Here is a 20192-nt window from a genome sequence, read left to right on the forward strand (position 1 = left end):
TATACTATTTTAACCGATCCAAGTGAATGGTGTCCAATTAACCACATTCTTCTAAATATCTTCTTTTCTGCAAAAGAAAGAAACTCAAGTGATGACAGAATTTTCATTTCAAAGGTGAATTACTCGTTGAACAGTGTTTTTTATTCCGTGGAGGAAAAAAGTAAAATCCATTGTCAGAAAACATCACTTCTGTCATTTGGTACGATATTAATAATAGCTTTCATAAGCCGGTCATTTCAAAACAAAGATTCCCAGCATGAAGGGTTAATGGAATATGACAGTCTGAGGTTCACCGAGAGGTCAAGAGTGTGTGTGACCTTCATGACCTCAGCCTCAGGACACATAGGTGTTTATTGACTCAAGAAAACCATCCGCTGGTTTCTAAGTGATATGTGTTGTTATGATCCCGTTCAGATTGTCTTTTTTTCTCCTTTTTTAGACGGTCATGATGTTTTATCTGATCTCAGGATGATTTTCCAGTCTTGAGTTTTCTCCCGATCACATCTTACACAAATGCACATGTTCATCCGAGCTGAAATGAAATGCAGGTATTGTTTTAAAGAACTTTTCTCATATTCATGATTGGGGGAAAATAGCTGTGAATGATTTATATTTAACTGCTTATTTTAACTCACCAAACATCCAGATCGAAAAGTCCATTCACACTTTTTTGTGAACCCTCTCAGTAAAACACACAAGCAAAAGTTTTTGTGTGGAACGCCGTTGCTTTAAATTTTTAAGCTGTAATAACACAGAACTGTAATGCTGTAGTTTACATCAGAAGTTTTTACTCGACATCATTCATCTACATATTATTTTGATCTTCTACACTGAGGAAACATTACACTTTCTTTCAGTTAACACAGGATAGAAATCAAGACTGACTCTGTAAATCATTGAATGAACTTGATTCTCCATAAAAACACACAATCATAACTCATAAAACTTATTTCAACTCTTATTTTAAAAGCACTGTTTGCATCTGTTTCTTTGACCAAACATAAATTATGAAAGTATTCAGACGCTTGCGGTATTTTAAAGATTTGAAGTTGTATTATGATCAATTAACAAGTACGTTTTCAGGGATTTTGTCGACTGTAGATTTTCATGTTTCTACACCATAACAAGTAAAGTGTGGTCATGAAGACTTCATTGTGTAAGTAAAGACAGATTTGTGTAGGATGTGAACACTGACTCATAGAGAATGAAAGTTGTGATGTGATTGATGGTCCTGTGACTTCTGACGGAGTGATAATAACAGACAGGGATGGTTCAACCAATAAAAATACTGATAAGATGTGTGTGAGGAGATCAGACTAGAATCAAACATTCACCTAAATGACACGGATCCAGCCAATAACAGTCAGAGTTCCTCCCCCGGACCTTTCCTGAGTACTGTCACTTTAAACGTCTCCGACATGTACACACACAGACTGGAAATATTCCCAGTCTCTCCGCTTCTCTCGGGATTTGCTTGTTTCCAGAAATAATCTCTCTGATCTCTCTTCAGACCGAGCGGACGGATCTGTGTGTTGAAGGTCATCATCATGAGTAAAGAAGCGCGTCCGTCCTGGGACAGTCCCACGCAGTTTTTCCTGGCGTGTGTGTCTTATGCAGTCGGTCTTGGGAACGTCTGGCGTTTTCCATACCTCTGTCAAATGCACGGGGGAGGTACAGTCCTTCTTCTCTAAATGCTTTACACCTTTTTCTTTTAAAACTCTTCTAGAATTCAACAAACAATAAAACCTTTTCATGTAGTCTGAGCAGAGACGCAAATAAAAACATCAGCTTTAACAGGATTTCAGGGATCAACATGTAGTATATTTGCACAGAGATGGTGCGAAAGCTTCTCAACAGTAAATCAAGCTGTGTTTGTGTGTTTTGACGTGTCTTGGCCGGTGAAAAAGATTTTTTAGATCAAAGTAAACCGTATACTCACTTAAATGAAGGGTCTTGATTTCTGTGAAAAAGAGAAAAACATCAATTTAATCATTTAATCGTTAAAAAAAATGATGTGTTAGATTTAAGACTTCAGAACCAAAACAGTTTTCTTTGAATTTATTTCTGACTGAAGACTCAAAACATCTGCGGTTAAATATCTAAATATCTCAAATTAAATTGTTGACAGTTTTTTGGCCAAAACAAAAGAAGCACCTATAAATGATTTATTCAAGAACTAGATTAACTGAACTCTTTGATCATGAAATCATTTTTTAACACCAGATTCAGTATAATGTCATGTACACAGAATGTTGTATACCTTTATTAATGATTAATTACTGTCATTTAATGATATTTTCTCCCCTGAATAAAGTAAGTTAAGGGGTAGTCTTTGCTCTTTAAGTGTTGCTTGTGATTCTCTCTCCTACTCTGAAACAACACTGAATTGTTTTAGAAATGTGTTCCTTTTGTTAGAATTCATTTGAAATGATACTTTTTAAATAGTGTAATGTTTACAGCTTTGTAAAGGTCATATATCATTTAAATTGATCTTGTTCCTTTCTCTGGGATGTTTTATCACACATGGGTTAACGTATTATTTACATAATGTTATTTTATCAGGGTTTATTGAGCTTTTGTTTTTAACTGCTCTTATTTGGGTTTACTGTTATCTGGATTGTGTTTATTGGGTTGATTGTGGTTTTCTGTGATGGACATAACGTCATCTGTGATGAAATCTGGTGCGGTTATACATTCAGTGCATCTTTCACCAGAGTGTAATACATAAAAAATGACAAATGTCTCATTTACTTTTGAAGAAACGAGCCATCAAAGTACAGATGTGGGACATTCTACCAGAAACGCACATTATTTGACCTTGTACTGTTACACTGAAATATTTAATCCAAAAATGTCTAAAACCGACTTCTGTTCTGAAACTAAACGTGTCATGCATTAGGTTCTCAAATTTTTTATCTATAATTAAAACACTTCGCTTAAAAATCACAAATCTTGTCCTCAGCCAAATTGGACCTACAGCTTTCATAGTTTTGTTATGCTAAAAAAATATATTTAGAAGAAAAATATCATCCATCAATATCAAGTTGTTGTCCTTCATATCGATAAATTAAAAATGTGAAATAAACAAATACATACTGATTTACTGTCCTCAGGAGGACGAGCTAGTCAACGCCGAACCAACTACAGGCAATAACATCACCACCTGATCGCCTTCTTTAAACTCATGCAAAAGAGATTTGGGATCAAAACGACTTTCATTTTGAACTGTGTATTCAGTAAAGCCTCACTTGCTATTGACCACGTCTGATGCATGTCCTTCGCAAAAAAAATGGATGAAAGCATATCCACCTTAAGCATCTTAAGTGGACCTCTTACAGATTGACCAAATACAAGATCAGCGGGACTAAATCCTAAACTATCTTGTACTGCATCTCTTACAGCAAACAGAACTGAAGGGACACCCTCGTCCCAGTCCTTACCAGAGTCTAAGCAGTATTTGTGCAGCAAAGCCTTCAATGTTTAGTAGAAACGTTCCAACGCGGACTGTCTTTCGGGATGATGTGCACTTGAAACCTTGTGGGAGACTTTTAAAGTTTTCAACACTTGATTAAAAAGATTCTAAGCGTTTAAGTTTGTGCCTTGGTCCGTTTGCATGACCTGAGGGAACCTGAACTGTGAAAACAATGTCACTAAAAAGTGTAATGTGTCACAGTAAATGTACGTTTGTTGTAGAATGTCCCGTATAGCAGAGAGAAAGACATATTCTGAGCTGTTCACAGAGCTCTTCCTATAGTTCCTAAAAAAAGATGGAATTTGTGTATACAGTACAGTTTCTACATTCAATCTGAAACAAACACAAGCCAAAGAAAATCTGACAAAATTAACATAAAACATCTTTTAAAACTACAGTAATGGTTTTTAAATCCAGTTCTTCGTAAATGTATTGAATGACAGGAACCCAAGAGGGTCTAATAGCCTGTAATATGCCATTCAGTAAATCACTAATGCAAGACACGAGAGAGAGAGAGAGAGAGAGAGAGAGAGAGTTTACAGGGTTGATGTCATTGTGGTGTTTTTCCAGGTGGATTTTTGATTCCCTATCTGTTGATGTTGGTTCTGGAGGGAATTCCTCTCTTCTGTATGGAGCTGGCCATCGGTCAGAGGATGCGTTTGGGCAGTATCGGGGCCTGGTCGGCCATCAGCCCGTATCTGGGTGGACTGGGTGAGCGTCCAGCGGCTCTTTATCACACAGTACAAGACATGTATGAGGTTTATGTTTCTCTCTGCCCATTGCAGGCATCGCCAGTGTTGTGACCTCAGTGTACTTGTGTCTCTACTACAACATCATCAATGCCTGGAGCTTCTGGTATCTCTTCCACTCATTTCAGGTGAGTTCAGATGGAAGTGTTCACTGTATTTAGTGTATTTAGATGTTGATGTTGTGTGTTTGTGTGGTGCAGTCAGTGTTGCCGTGGTCCCAGTGTCCGGTGAACAGTAACAGGAGTGGATATGTGGAGGAGTGTGAAGTGGCTTCACCCACACAGTATTTCTTCTATCGTGAGACACTGAACATCTCCTCGTCTATAGATGAGAATGGAGGTGTTCATATGGGACTGGCGTTGTGTCTTCTGCTGGCATGGGTCATCGTTTTCCTCTTCATCGTCCGTGGGGTCAAATCAACAGGAAAGGTAAAATCAAAGCTTTGGCCACATAAGCACGTCTTCAACACGACTCTCTGTGTTTTCTGTTTAGAATGAAAACCTCTGATCTGTTTGCTTATACAGTTTCAGTGAAGTTCATATTGTAAAGGAAAGTGTTGTGGATTTTTGTCACCTTTTAACAAAACCATCACGTCTTAAAAGCAAATAATGATTCAGCTGTATAAGCTTTTTTACATTTTACTGATTGTTTTATTTGAAATGTATTTGTTTGTAAATGTCATAATAGTGTAGCATAGAAATCAACAGATAAACTCTACCGGATGTAATGGTTATAATGGGTTTTAAAGGAAAAAACTGTGATGGGGTCTGTACTGGTAATGTGTGATGTTGAAGGATGGGAACTATTACATTTTACCGGATGAGACCCAAAACACATTACATAAAGACATCTTATACTGGTTGTAATGGTAAACAGCTGATGGCATTTGCATGGGAAAACATTACAGTCTGGATTGTTTTTTTTCTCAGTGTGGTAAAGAATGTGAAAAAACCCCTAAAAGAATGTTTTTGTTTCTGGAGGTTGTGTATTTTACAGCTACGTTTCCATACCTGGTTCTCTTCATTTATTTGATTCGTGGCTTCACTCTTCACGGGGCCTGGAACGGAGTCAAGTACATGTTCACACCTAAAGTATGTTTGTGTGTAAAGATCAAATGATTTTCTTTTTATTTTCATTTGCTGTTTCTGTATTGATGTTTGTGTGTGTGTTTCTGTGCGTGTATGTGTGTATGTGGTTGTATGCGTGTGTGTGTGTTTGTGTGTGTGTGTGTGTGTGTTTGTGTGTGTGTGTTTCTAGCTGGAGCAGTTAGCAAATCCTCAGACATGGATCAACGCTGCCACTCAGATCTTCTTCTCTCTGGGTTTGGGTTTCGGCTCTCTGATCGCGTTTGCCAGCTACAATCACCAGAACAATGACTTTGAGAAGCAGGCGGTCGCCGTGTCTCTTATCAACAGCGGCACTTCAGTGTTTGCCTGTATTGTGACCTTCGCCATCTATGGATTTAAAGCCACGCTCAACTATGAGAGCTGTTTGGAAAGGTGAGAGACATCGGCGAGGTCTTAAGAAACATAGCGCTTGTCAAATCTGAATGCTTGAGTTCACACGTTTCTGTTGATCTTGTAACAACAGACAACTGAAGAATCCAGAAATAAAAGCCTTAGATCAGATCTGAGCTGTCAATGAAACCGAAATCATCTTCATTTAGTTTGTATGATGAAATAAGTGACTTCTCTTGTGAGGTTTTCCCAGAATCTGTTAAACTTCAGCGTATGATCTTCAGTTCTGACAGTTACAATCTCACACTTTTCCATCAAACATTAAGCTGTGTGTCTGTTTCACCGCACGACTGTGAATGTATGATTGTTCCACTGCCTGGAGTTTATTACATTTACATTTACATTTAGTCATTTGGCAGACGCTTTTATCCAAAGCGACTTACAGTGCACTTATTACAGGGACAATCCCCCTGGAGCAACATGGAGTAAAGTGTCTTGCTCAAGGACACTCTGGTGGTGGATGCTGGGATCGAACCAGCAACCTTTGATTTACCAGTTCAGTGGTTTAACCCACTAGACCACCATCTCCTAAAGTTTATCTTTAACCATTTCAGAAGGTTCAGCTCAGGAGATTTGATGGAGTTCTCAGTTGTGTTTTATTTAGGTATCAACTTTGTCTTGAATGTCTCGAGAGTGTAAATGTGTAAATTTCCTGTAGCTCAGTGGTAAGAGCATTGGGTTGTGGGTTCGATCCCAGGGGATTGCAAATACCTATGTAAAATGTATAGGATAAAGCAATGTAAGTCGCTTTAGATAAAAGCGTCTGCCAAATGCCTAAATGTAATGTAAATTGTGTAGATTGTGGGGGTGAAATCATCTGGATTTGAGTAAATGTGATGAGAAATGTTTGAGATCTTCACTAATATTGACTTTTCATTGCAGACGAGACAAATGTGAGCTCAGTTTGACACATTGTTGACATCTCTTCTCAAACTTCTGAAACATTTGTCAGATTTCTGACTCTCATGTGTACTGATGATGTCTTGTGTTGTTTATTCAGGATGAGGCTGTTATTGCTCGACACATTTGATCTATCTGAGAGTGACATCTCTTTTAATAACGTGACCGTCTGGATCTCTCACCTGAATCACACAAATCCAGAGATGTTTTCCTCCATCGCATCAAAAATAGAAGACTGTAGTCTGGAGGCAGAATTAGACACGGTACAGTTTGATTTATATCACTGTCTTGTTCCTGAGCAAAAGCCAGACCTGAAATATGATTTGACATGATGCCAAAGACTTGAACTTTGAAGTTACACCATCCAGACCCGTCAAAACCTTTTTAAAGACATCTTCAATGTGTTATTAGTATACCTTGACATATAAGTACACTCCCAGTCTAGTTTTTATGTAGGCTACTCCTTGGAAATCTTCATACTGTGCAAGATCACATTGAAGTGTGTTTGCTCTAAACTTGTACTCAATCTTTTGATGGAGATTAACTCTATAAAATAAACTCTATTTTTCACTTTTGATTGAGTCGTCCATTTAATACTTTACTTGAAGGTACTCTTTATAATGCATTTATAAATGTGTTGAGTAATGATTATTAAGTCATTAACAAATGCATTATGAAGCAGTTATAACTGCATGAATAAAAAGAGGGATTCTAAAGAAATACCAGCTAAATAGTGAGACATTTTTAACTCGCATGTCATAAATGCTTAATAAATATATTTATTTATTATTTATTTGACTCAAAAGCAGATTCATTATTATCTTGATGTTGTTTGCAATATATGCTGTCAGACGGGACAGTGTGGGATTTTAGGTTGTTTTTCTTATACCTGCTCACTATTTGCAAGATATTTCGTTAGAATCCCCCTTTTTTCATGCGGTCATAACTGCTTCATAATGCGTTTATAAATGACTTATTAATCATTAATGAACAAATTTATAACTTCTTCAGAAAGGGTACCTTCATGTTAAGTGTTACCAATACTTTTTGATAAACGTTTCTTATAAACTCAGATGTGAAAGTGTAAATGATGTGTGTCTCGGCATGTGTGTTTGCAGGCGGTGGAGGGAACAGGTTTGGCTTTTATCGTGTACAGCGAGGCCATTAAAAACATGCCGGTGTCTCAGCTCTGGTCTGTTCTCTACTTCATCATGCTGTTGTTGTTGGGGATGGGTAGCATGCTGGGTAACATCACGGCCATCATCACCCCGCTGGGAGACCTTAAGATCCTCTCACGCACATTCAGCAACGAGACCATCAACGGTGAGATTTACTCTTAAATGATTTCTTTCTTCAATCAAAAGTCATTTCAAGCAAATATACATTAAAAATAAAGAATCTTCAAAACTATTGAACTGAAGTATACAATAAAACACTTATGTAGTGTATCAGAGGTGACGTGATGTCGATGTGCTGCAGGTCTGGTCTGTCTTGTGTGTCTTCTTCTGGGTTTGGGTTTCACCACCCGCTCAGGCAGTTACTGGTTCACCATGTTTAATGACTATGGAGCCACGTTGTCTCTGCTCTTCATCGCTCTCTTCGAGGTGGTCAGCATCTGCTACATATATGGACTGAAAAGGTGAGACTGGGCTTTAGACAGCGAGTAAACTACACATCACGTCTGCCTACCTCTACTGGATTTACTTCACAAATCACACTTCACATTAAAACCCTAAAAGTGAAACAAGTGAATATCCTCTAAAACACCAGCAAGTTTGACAAGATACACACATGCAGCCTTTGACCTCAACAACAACACATTTAAGAAGCTTGTTGTCTTTTCCTTTGAGTTTTTTTCCAGTTCTCCTTTTTCTGTGTCATTGTTTACCTCTCCTGAATATTCACAATGATTCAGCTGGTTGTATCTCATTATTTTCATCGGAGATTGGAGGAATGGCCTCTGGACTTTAGCATGTATTTATAGAAGGTCAAACGAATGTTTTTAACCGATAATCTTCACAAAATCCTCACAATACAGTTTAAGTGTTTCTCGTGATGTTTGTGTTTCTGAGCTGAAATATCTTCAATTCTTACTCAAACCTATAATAACTGACAAACATTAAAGAATTTAATAGGAAAATGTTGTATTCATATGAGCATTATTTTGATAATCGTGACTTTTTCTAATGTTCTTAATCAACTTTAAATGTCATTGAAAAATGTAATTTAAACTTTTTGATTAGATTTTTCTAATTAAATGTTATATGTAATAAAATTAACATTTATTTAATTGTGAAAGAACTATTGACTTCCACTAATGATTGATTTATTTTAAATTGCTATTCAGAACATTCTGTGCTTGATGAGTTAAATGTATTTAAAATTGTAGATGTTCATCTGGTGTCATTTACACAGGTTTGAGAAAGATATTGAAGACATGTTGGGTCATCGGCCTAACTTGTACTGGCGAGTGATGTGGGCAGTGGTGAGTCCGGTTCTTCTCATCACACTGTTCATCTTTTACATCGTCAACTACATTCAGGGCGGCACACCAACATATCAGGCCTGGGATAAAGATCTTGTAAGTTCCATTGTTTCCCCAAATTAGCTGTTTGAGAACTTGAGTCAGCAATTGAAATCCAACGTTTGTTTTGTAGGGCAGATCAGTGGTGAAGGAATATCCACCGTACGGTCAAGCTTTTATAGCTCTGCTTCTGTTGTCGTCTTTAAGCTGCATCCCTCTGGTGGCTCTTTATGAGTTCTGTAAAAGGAAACACAGAGGACAACCCATACGTCAGCGCCAGACCGTCAGCACCGTCTCATCTGGACTTTAGATCAGAAATACACCACAATATAGATTTCTTTTATATACAGTATATATATATATATATATTGTTTTTGTTGTTCAATAGGTGTAATGTACATTTAAACTTATACATTTTTAAACATGTACATTTATTGTCTGATTTTTATAAAATGATTTCTATGTATAAATGTAAAGCAATTTATCAGAAAGTCAACTTGTCAGAGCAGCAAAGCAGATTTGTTTATGTTTTAGATTGAACACTTGAGCAAGTGAACAATCCAAAGGGGTTCTATTTTCTTAACGCAAGTTGCCAAATAATAAAAAAAAAATAATAATGTGCAAATAACTTTTACGTTGATTCATTTATTATTGTTTGTAGTAATTGAATGTGTACTTGTACACATTTAATCACAGCTGCTTTGTTTACATCATAACAGTACATGTTTTGTCATTCATGAGTCAAAATCTTCTTGCCATTAGTCGATTTTTTACTACCTTGTTGGAGTAATAACAGGTCTCTGTTTCGGAAAAATAAAATTAACATGTTCTTGATGTTCCTCTGGAAGTGATTCACTCTTAAACATCAAAATGTGGTTTAATGGCAGAAAGAAAAGGTTTTGGTAGAACAAACGTATATTACGTCAATCCTGTGTGTATTGCAGAATTGTGAGACAGGACACAATTTAATCAATAGAAATAAAGGCATGAATAGTTTGAAAAAATACAAAAAGCAAAACAAAAGAGCGTGTTTTTAAACCACATATAAACTCAAATACAGTTTTGGGAACTGGAGCTGTGAAATAAAACGCAAGATAAATAGCTTGTACTGAATTTTAGTCTTTTATTGTCTTTACAAATAATTTAGCATCGATTTGATGAAACGTGCATCATATACAGTATTGTGATGCCTTATATAACATGTTCATATGTATTGTCTGGTCATCAAGTTCATAGAGAGAAAATTCTGTTAATTGAACTGTAAACGCTTCACAACACTTTATTTGTTCTCTAGCTTTAACTAATCTAATGTGGCATGTTAATCCCTCTGTGTTCTTCATTCACTTCAACAACAAGCATGTTATGAAAGTGAAGTCAGGAATGTCACTGCTGTGAAATGTTCTTAACCTTCATCTTATAAACACGTTCCTGTTGATGTGGGCCGAGAAGAGAAACGTGTCTGAAACTCCAAGACAGTTGAAAATCTAGGATTCATGATGATTTCGGATCACTTACTAATAAAAAGATAATGAATGTCTTTTATTAATGAGATGAGCATGTGAACTGTACAACAGACATTCATTAAAGGACTTTCTCTGAAAATCTGTAGAAATGTATAACCCTTCAGACCAGCATGTGTCAAATCATGGAGGAGTGAAGAGGAGTAAATGTTGAAAAAGATTACGTTCTTTGCAATGATGGATGTTGTGAACAATATAGAATAGTTCTGCAAAAACTCAAAACAGACTGACACAGTATCACCGGAACAGGTTTAATATCAATAATACACTTTACTTTCTGACAGAAGCAGGTGCTGGACATCATCCGCTCAGATCAGCTCAAGGCAACATTCACATGAAGTCTGTGGATCACAGCAGAGACAGGAAAAGTATGACCCCGGGAATAACAGATCGAGATGAAACAAACGATGTGGCACGTGGTGAAGTGACGGACTGTTCCTCTACATGCAGTAAACTCCCTGGTCTCCATCCGCACACACACTTTCTCCTTTGGACAACGAGACTTTGGTCCCATAACAAGTTAAGACTCATATAAATCAATCTGGATTAAACCGTTAAGAAGAATCAGTTCATTTCCTCGAGCCGTTTAACATTCACAGCAAAACACTCCAGCATGAGTCCTTTCATTAATAAAGCATCCATCGGGTCTGTTTATGTCTTTCTGATAGTAAATGTGCTTCTGTTGTCAACAGTTTATTCTTCATTCACTTCCACACACTCTTGTGAAAAGTTTAGGGTAAGAAAGGCAAATAATTCAAGACCATTCCCTTACACGATTCTGCAAACAACTGAATTTCAGGATGTTTACTGGAACCCAAGACAAGACGGTTCATAAAAGCGGGCAATGTACAGAAGAGCAACACAACATCAGCATGTTTGTGCGAAGAAACAAGCAGCGATGAAGCGGTCTCTGGGGCCGAAAAAACTCATGGAAAGCGTCCGGATGAGTTTAGAGTCCGCACATGAAATGCATGATGGTCTTAAGGTGCTCGAGTGAAGCTTCTCATTGGCTGCTGGCACTGTGGGACTCTGTGATGCAGAGAGGACCTGGTCCTCTATGAAACGTCAACCGTGTGGAGAGCAGCAGGCGTCCGTCTCGCCCCTCCCGTCCCTCGCCCTTCACCTCTCCTCCTCCTTTACCGTCAGTACAGACTCCAGGGCCGATGAAGCTGAGAGTGAGACAGCACTGAGGATGAGGAGGATGATGAAGACTCCGAGGGTCCGAGCTGCTTTCCACACACACACATTCAGTCCATCTTCTCTTTCTGCACTAGTTTGGGAGCGTCAACAAAGTCCCGTCCGTTGAAGAGAATGACGCCGCCTGTGACGAAGCTCGCAGTTCCCCAGAACAGCACGTAGGCCAAAGTCTCCGTCCACGTGTCACCTTTGGGACGGGGAATTCAGAGAATGAGCAACACGGTCATTCACGTGATGAAGAAATTAAGTTCTAAGAGTTATCTTACCGGCCATGAGCAGACAGATGATGCACATCGAGAACGCAACGACCATAATGATGGGCAGCTGCAAAGACAGAGAAAGAGTTCAGCACGCATTCTCAAAATTCCTCTATCTGCACTTAAAATGATTTAAAAGAGTCACCACTTTACAAAATAATTGAAGATGGACCGATACAACACTTATCCATCGATACCCATGGCCAATTTTTCAGAGTGATATCTGCTGATGACCATTTTGAAGATTAAACAAATATTTAATAACCAACCAAGTAATTAATTGACATAATGATTATTAATATTGAACATCAAACAGGTGATGTTTCTCAACATTTTCTATATACAGAGGACAAATTCATAGCATTTTTTGATTGACAGGATATGTCGGTCCTGATCATCGGCTATTTTTAAACTAACGGCCGACTGTGTGAATTTTTTTTTTATCAACCAATACCGATTATTGACCGATATATTGGTGCGGTGCATATCTAAAAACATTTTTTACACATCACGTTAATCGTCATGAATATAAAAAAAATAGTTTATTATCAGATTCTCTCAACAAATGTTCTGCACATGAATACAGAATTCAGGTGATGTGTTGACACAGGTGTGAATATTTCTCTAGAGCAGTGGTTCTGATACTTTTCATTGTAAGCCCCTCTTTGTGTAGAGTGCATCACTTTGCAGCCCCCCCAAATAAAAACGTATAATCTTATATTAAGATTTTAATTAAACCAAAAACAACTTGGGAATACAATACTGGACATCAATAATTTTGGTTGGTGGCCTTATTCTCCTCACATTTCACTCCTCACTGCATAAAATGTATAATACATTTCTATATTTCATATAATGCCGCAAAATGGGTGGCCTCCTGGATCCATGTTGGGGCCCCCAGTTTGAGAAGCATTGCTTCTGACAGAAGTTGGATCATAAAAACATTATCCATGATCGGGTGTCTCTTACCGTGAGGAACTTCCAGTCTTTGGGTTCATGTAGAGGTGTGTTCATATCTGCTTCTTCCACGGCGTAGTTCCCAAGAAACAGATCGATGGAGTCCTGGAGACACAGCAAAATCAAACACTGGGTATGTGTGTGTGCAGGTTTGGTCCAGATTATTCTCACCAACAGAGAAAGATGTTCAACAGCAACTAGAGCTGGACAAAGACTTAAAAATGTTCCAGACGATAAGAGTCTCTTAAATCAAATGATTTCTCTGAGGGTTTTTAATCAAGTCTACGAGAGGACCTCACTAACACAGTGAAACAAACATGAGTGTGTGTGTGTGTGTGTGCAGCAGAATCTCAATGACATCAGCCCACCTGTCTGAATCCATCTGAGAAGTTGTTCTTGTAGTATCTGATCATCGAGTTCCAGCCATCCATTAACAGACCCCAATGAGTTCTCTTCCCTGTCCTGAGACCAGAGAGAGAGAGAGCGAACATGACAAACCCTCCCAACAGCCAGAGAAGAACACAAATGAGACAAAATACACGATCATAGCAAAGAAGAGACAGACAGAGCTGTCCTGCTCACCGTGTGAAGTCTGTCTTCAGTGCTCCTGTGCCCGCGTACTGTTTAGCACAAGCATTAGCATTGTCTGCCCACGCTGCAGGAGAAGAGAGATGAGAAACACATCAAATATAAGAGTTTATGAACAGAATCATCTGAGCTCTTTCTGCCGTGTCTAAAATACATTCAACAACAACACCATTAAAACATAATTGTAATGATCATATATAGTCAGTGTCAGCCTTTACTGGAAACAATGAGCAGATGAGATATGTATGCTATGATGACATCAGAATTCACATCTGTCCAAAAGTAAAAAGTACAGATTTGACAAACACGACACATGACGGTCAGTTATCAGACTGTGAATGATGAGGGATGAAGCGGTTGCTTACCATTCTTGTACATTTTCTCAAAATCTGCCTGTTCTTCAATCTGCTGGCCTACATGAAGAACTCCCATCCGCTACAGACACACAACACACATCCTCAGTTTTCGCTATACACTACTGCACATACATACACAACCCACCGTGTGTCACAACGCAATTAATTTTTGAAGACCAATAAAAGAAATGCACGGAGAGACACGTGTGCCGCACGCACCACTAGCTGCGACTGCAGAGACCTGCGGGCCAGAAGACTCTGAATGACATTGGTACGATCCAGACAGTCCATGCAGTTGCTTCTGAACGTCCCGTCCTGTTGCACCTGGACTGTTCCATCAGCATCCACCAGAAAGTATCTGTTAAAAAAAACACACACGTGATGCAGAGAAGATTTTCCAAACAGGCATGACGGCCATAATCCAAACGCACATCATACCCGAACTCATCCTGCATCTCAGCCACCGTGTCCACCAGGATCTGCAGGCGATGCCACCTCATGCGACTGCACTCCTTATGGAAGTCAAACGCTATATATCTGCAGGAGAAGACCAGAGAGTGTGAGACCGGCGGCGTGTGTTCATCTCTGTTGTGTGAAGGTCTCATCATCTCACCTGATCATACCGTTTCCCAGACCGTTCACCATCTTTGCGAAGGCCAGCTCAAGAGGTTTCTCAGAGCCCTTCTGATTGATCTGGAGATTAAACGCAAAGAGAAATCCTCAAAAAGATCTTGAGATTGAGATTCAATTTTATTGTCATTACACACGTACAAGTACTATGCAAAGAAATGTATCAGAAATGTGAAGCTCTCACAGCAGTGAGAGCTTCGTGTGGCCACAGTAAACACACACATACCAAGTTGAGAATGACTTGTTTGCCGTATGTTATGATCTGCGAGTCAAAGTGTCTCTGGAATCCGTCCAGCTGTGAGAGAACATGTGACACATCACTTATAAGCACCACTGTCCTTAAATAAAGAAATCATGTTGAATCAGAACACAGCTCACATGATTGAGGTTTTTGCTGATCTGTGGGTGGGGCTTGTATTTGAGGTTGGGTCTCTGAGACCAGTAGAACGGTATAGACCCTCGAGTCTGTGGAAGAGAACAGATGGATCCATCATTGGTTTGTGGAGATCAGAACTAGTGTCATGTGAATGAGAAATAAAAACACAAGCACAATCTGACAGACAGGCTCTCAGTTCAAAGGGCATGTTTAGACGGATCATAGAAAGGTAAGAAGCGGGTTGACAACAGAACCTACGAGAGGTGATTGAAAGCTCAACGCAGCCTTCAGAAAGTGACATTTCATGAACTCACCTGTATAAATGAAGCTTTAGCTCCGTTATACTGCACAATCTGTTCAGTCTCCACAAAATTGGCCGCATGACCTTCAGAATCAATACCTGCAAAAGAAAGATTGTGTAGTAGCCTACGAAGTGAACACTGCAGAAATGAGACGGTCTGAGAGAAAAAATCTAACCCGATTTCTACTAAAAACTGACTTAAAGCAAATCTTCATCTATAAAAGGGTCTCTACGTGCGGATCGTCTGGTCTCAGGGAGCGGATTTCACAAGCATTACCTCGTACGTAGTATCGAACGCCCGCGCGGAAGCAGCTCCGTCTGGAAATGATGCACCAATCGAAGACTTTGCCGTTGATGCAGCAGGACCTCATGGTGATATCTGTCAGCTCTTATCAAGGACTGTCACATGTCAAGAAACTACTCGCATGTGGAAAATAAAGTGTCAAAATAAACACAAATAGTAGATATGGTTTATTTGATGCATGTTTATGGTAAGAAAGTAATCGGTGACAGCTCATGAAAGGATACAGCCGTGAATAACAGGAAAGACAAACTTGTGCAGCTGGAAGAAAACACAGCGTGAAAGATAGTTACACCTCATCTGCATGCAGATTTTTGCTTTCATTACAGCTGGAAGATATATTGAATATCATTTTAATGCTATTTTTATCATCACTAGGGTCGGGGGGTGTCTACCAAATTGGGATCAGATGATGTCTACAGTGAAACATTGTGATGGATGAAGAACACCCTGCGGTGATATAAAGTGAGGCGCGTCTAGGCACGAGCGCCGCACACAAATCTTCTTTATACAGCACGAGCTGGGCAGTTATCAATTCAAGCTCCACAGTTATAAAGTGAAGCTTGATTGTATTGTTAATCTGATGTTATATTCAATAAAAGTTTAAAAGTGAGGCACGTCTTCTTTATACAATCATGCGGGCTGCGCAGACATGCGTCTTCTTTCTACAGCAAACTGTGCATCGTCTTTATCCAGCGTGACCTCCACAGTTATAAAGTCAGGCTAGTCCACAGTGTACAGTGTTACCTTTTATGCCCCTTAACGCTGGAATACACTACACAACTTTTAAAATCTGAACTGATTAAAACTAGCCATCACACTTGGAGACTTTTTGAGAGTTTGCAGAGAAGAACAGGGCAACACACACTACACAATTAAATCTACAGACTAGCCAGGGCTGTACAGTGCAGAATATATGGTGCACATGCTACAAAATATCGGTAATTTATCCAGTGTAGCACTTGTGTAATAAAGTTTGGCAGTAATTTGTTTGTTTGTGGTTTATTTACCTCTGGCTGAGCTGTAAATTCTCTCAGCAGATGACCGTTCCACACAAACCTCTGATCTGCCTGCAGACAAAATAAAGAAAGATTTGCTTTTTAAGTCAACATTAAGATTTAAAGAACACCTGTGTCTCTCTCTCTCTCGCTCACCCGCTCCAGTAAGCTCATCTCCTGAAACTCTGGGCTGGTGTTGGACAGACGCTGTAGTGTGTGTGTCAGGTCGTAGTCTGTGGTGAAGTAGAAACCGTCTGTATTCAAGACGTTGTTGATCATGGACAGAAAGGCTTTATTGTCCTGCATCTGGAAGAGCAGCATCACAAAACACGTGTTACACGGCGAGAGCTGTGGTCAGAAATAAACCTCTCAGCAATAATGCAGGATGTGCTGTGCTCAAACGTTCACTTCTAACCTGATTATCAGTGAGATGCAAAACCGTCTTCTTGTATGAGATGATGTCAAAGTCGACGGCTTTCCAGACCGCACGACCCAACAGATCTCCCACCTTCTTCTTCTTTGTGATGACAATGAGATACACGCCTGAGAACAATGAGATACACAAGATATTATAACACTCGGAAAACATCCGTTTTGATGTTTGTCTTTGTTTTGAAAGTCACAAAGCTTACGTTGGACTGTCCTGTTGGATAAACTTAACAAATATAGATATTTCAAATTCTTTTGAAGCGTTACCAACCCAATTTACACAAACACTTATAGTTTAAAAAGACGCCAATTCTTCAATTATTTAATGAGAGATCAGACCTGCCACCAGTCGTAGAGTTCCCATGATGCCACAGATCGGTCGAGTGACGGCTGACGGAGGAACATCCTTCCTCACTGAAACAATTAACAGAGTTTATAAATATATAAAACAACACAGGCCCGAGGAGCAAACCTAATGAAAATCCTTCTGAGATCAGTTTCAAACACTCCTGCAGTATCTAACTGTGTTCTCAGGGTACTGCAAAACATCTTCAAGTGTTTCTCAAAACTTTCGTTTGCCTCCTAATTTGGCTTGAAATGTTGGAATGAAGTTTAAGAAAGAATCACTCATGAGCCCCACTGAGCATGTGTGCTGAAGACTGAACACATGTTTTATTCACTGAGCTCTGTCATACCTGTCAGGGTCATTTCTGTGGACACCCTGTCAATTGCCAGAACATCAGCGACACCATCATCACAGGCTTCAATGTAGAACTTCTCAGGGGTTGTGTGTCTGTGAACAGAGAGGGCAAGTTAATAAAAACTGCATTTGCTGGTTTGGTTTGGTTTCAATGCTGGTCATGTGCTGGTTTTGGCTGGTTTAAGCTAGTCTTGTGCTGGTTTAAGATGTTCATGTGCTGGTTTTGGCTGGTTTACGCTAGTCTTGTGCTGGTTTTGGCTGGTTTAAGCTAGTCTTTTGCTGATTTAAGATGTTCATGTGCTGGTTTTGGCTGGTTTAAGCTAATCTTGTGCTGGTTTAAGATGTTCATGTGCTGGTTTTGGCTGGTTTAAGCTAGTCTTTTGCTGGTTTAAGATGTTCATGTGCTGGTTTTGGCTGGTTTAAGCTAATCTTGTGCTGGTTTAAGATGTTCATGTGCTGGTTTCAGCTGATCAAACCAGCATTAAAACATAGCTAACCCAGCATATTCAGTTTTTTTCAACAGGGTACATACTGTATTTCTTTTTACTTATGATTTACCTGATGTCTATAATTATTTATATTTGCATTTATATTTAGCAGACGCTTTTATCCAAAGCGATTTACAAATGAGGTAAACAATTGAAGCAATATGAACAACATAAGGACAAAAAAGCATAATTGCAATAAAACTGGTCTCACAAAGCCTACCACAGTACACAGAGCCAAGTTAGTTTTTTTATATATATACATTACTATGTAAACTAAGTGTCCCATTATTGTGTATGGTATATTAATTGAGTCAAACTGTGCACACTAGAGTCTGCCTCTTTGTACACGTATGTCAATACAGTGAATAAATTGTGAATATAACTGTGACACAAAAAGGATCTTGACACTCAGGCCTGAACTAGACTGACTTCCACGTCATTCGTGTGTAAAGTCTCTCAATGGTCACATTTGAACACTTATTTCCTTGCTCTGTGGTATTAGTGTTCAAAACAATGTTAGTTTTCTCTATCGTGTCTATTAGGCACTGCAGATATACCCTTACATCAACACTTGAATGAATGGAAGTGTTCTCATTAGAGTCAGTTATGCTAACGTTAGCTCTTAAGTGCACTACATAGAGAATATAACACATGACAGGGCGTAGAGTGACGCAGATGGGAATCTACCGCGAGCGAGCATTAAAATCGCTGCTGACCGACAGTGCTGTCTAGCTAGGCAGCTCACTAGGGTTTGAAACACCGCCACAGTGACGGGCGAATGTATGTAGTTCACTGTCGCTCCTGAGTGATTTAAAGAGCTCAAACGATCACAGACCAGCAGTAGTGAATCTAACTGACGCGTCTGTACTCGACGGACATCAGAAGATGGACATTTATACTCACAGGTTGAAGGTGTTGTAGGTGGTCGCCATTTTTCTATTCGCTCTCGCCTGACCTTCGTGACGTGTCAGTGCGGCAGCGGGAAGAGCGCGACAGCCAGCGACGCTACTTTGACGTCGACCGGATATGACCTGTAACAAAAGTCTCTGCAAAACGTTTCTTATCTAATACTGGAACATAAATTACAATCCACGGTGCAAAATTGTTATATCATCCATGTATATAGTAATATATGAAGAGTTTGGTTCCGAAGTGAGTTTAAACATTTTCAAAAATCATTTTTATTTTATTGTGCAATCCAATTAATATCAATCAAACTGCAGTTTGTTTGTTTGGATTTAAGCAATAATAGAGGTAACACCATAAAAACATTATAACGTGATAAAAAAACATGATTTAAAAAAGAATCATTTTGGAACCAAACTCTTCATTTATAATCTAAAATCTGGACTACGAGTCGAGTTCAAATTATCATAAATACCGCACACCAGTTACAGCCAGTGTAGTGACCCCTTAAAAACAAACACAACTTTTTTTGTAGTCGATACATGTTTCATTCCCCTCAAACTTCCAGTTGGTAAAGATATTTGATTGTTACAACAACGCATACAGCCTTGATATTTATAAATCTGCCTCACACATATACTGTCATCATTTATTCTCTGTCATATGTTTGTAAATCTGTATGCAAGTCTTTCTTCAGTGGAACACGACAGAAGATATTTTGAGAAATGTCACTATTGTTTTGTGTTCATGCAACTGAAGCCAATAGAGTTCAGTCTCGTTTGGTTAACAGGTTAACATTCTTCAAAATATCTTTTGTGATCTGCACTTTTATTTTGGGTAACCGTCTCTTTAATATTTAAATTAAATAGGTAATTATGAGGCTGCAAGTCATTTTTCATATTTCTTTTAAACATGCTACAAAATAAAAAAAATAACTTTCTAAGATCTCCAATCATATTAAACATTATTATGAATAATAATACACAATCAAAACAAACAATCCACACATGAAATCAAAACACTGCC

The 20192-nt window shown here is 38.8% G+C and overlaps 2 protein-coding genes across 2 annotated transcripts; one reads left to right on the forward strand and one right to left on the reverse strand.

Moving 5' to 3' along the window:
• The first annotated feature begins 1336 nt into the window (after nucleotides 1–1336).
• LOC130432756 (sodium- and chloride-dependent transporter XTRP3-like) lies at nucleotides 1337–9996 on the forward strand. Its single transcript, XM_056762252.1, has 11 exons — nucleotides 1337–1671; nucleotides 4043–4183; nucleotides 4258–4349; nucleotides 4422–4649; nucleotides 5202–5312; nucleotides 5479–5720; nucleotides 6739–6901; nucleotides 7757–7961; nucleotides 8118–8277; nucleotides 9054–9219; nucleotides 9296–9996. The coding sequence occupies exons 1-11, from the start codon at nucleotides 1548–1550 to the stop codon at nucleotides 9470–9472; spliced, it is 1809 nt and encodes a 602-aa protein (XP_056618230.1). The 5' UTR covers nucleotides 1337–1547; the 3' UTR covers nucleotides 9473–9996.
• Nucleotides 9997–10677: 681 nt separating this feature from the next.
• On the reverse strand, nucleotides 10678–19288 carry sacm1lb (SAC1 like phosphatidylinositide phosphatase b). Its single transcript, XM_056762253.1, has 20 exons — nucleotides 19164–19288; nucleotides 17768–17865; nucleotides 17412–17486; nucleotides 17059–17186; nucleotides 16800–16949; nucleotides 16656–16715; nucleotides 15873–15906; nucleotides 15622–15723; nucleotides 15358–15443; nucleotides 15046–15132; nucleotides 14894–14962; nucleotides 14651–14730; nucleotides 14476–14574; nucleotides 14257–14395; nucleotides 14047–14116; nucleotides 13676–13748; nucleotides 13462–13555; nucleotides 13106–13198; nucleotides 12146–12203; nucleotides 10678–12066 (listed from the first exon to the last, which is right to left on the reverse strand). Exons 1-20 carry the CDS (start codon nucleotides 19190–19192, stop codon nucleotides 11930–11932), a joined length of 1761 nt encoding a protein of 586 aa, XP_056618231.1. The 5' UTR covers nucleotides 19193–19288; the 3' UTR covers nucleotides 10678–11929.
• Between the last annotated feature and the right edge of the window lie 904 nt (nucleotides 19289–20192).

Source organism: Triplophysa dalaica, chromosome 12 (genome assembly GCF_015846415.1).
Source record: "Triplophysa dalaica isolate WHDGS20190420 chromosome 12, ASM1584641v1, whole genome shotgun sequence".
NCBI classification, from domain to species: domain Eukaryota; kingdom Metazoa; phylum Chordata; class Actinopteri; order Cypriniformes; family Nemacheilidae; genus Triplophysa; species Triplophysa dalaica.

What these genes read in the sequence shown, in the direction of transcription:
- LOC130432756 (XM_056762252.1), top strand. Translation starts at nt 1,548, where the DNA reads ATGAGTAAAGAAGCGCGTCCGTCCTGGGACAGTCCCACGCAGTTTTTC. An exon ending in GGGTCAAATCAACAGGAAAG is followed by an intron (nt 4,650 to 5,201) that starts GTAAAATCAAAG and finishes TTGTTTCTGGAG; the next exon opens with GTTGTGTATTTTACAGCTAC. An exon ending in AGTACATGTTCACACCTAAA is followed by an intron (nt 5,313 to 5,478) that starts GTATGTTTGTGT and finishes GTGTGTTTCTAG; the next exon opens with CTGGAGCAGTTAGCAAATCC.
- sacm1lb (XM_056762253.1), bottom strand. Translation starts at nt 19,192, where the DNA reads ATGGCGACCACCTACAACACCTTCAACCT. An exon ending in CTAAAGCTTCATTTATACAG is followed by an intron (nt 15,133 to 15,357) that starts GTGAGTTCATGA and finishes TCTCTTCCACAG; the next exon opens with ACTCGAGGGTCTATACCGTT. An exon ending in AACAAGTCATTCTCAACTTG is followed by an intron (nt 14,731 to 14,893) that starts GTATGTGTGTGT and finishes TTTAATCTCCAG; the next exon opens with ATCAATCAGAAGGGCTCTGA.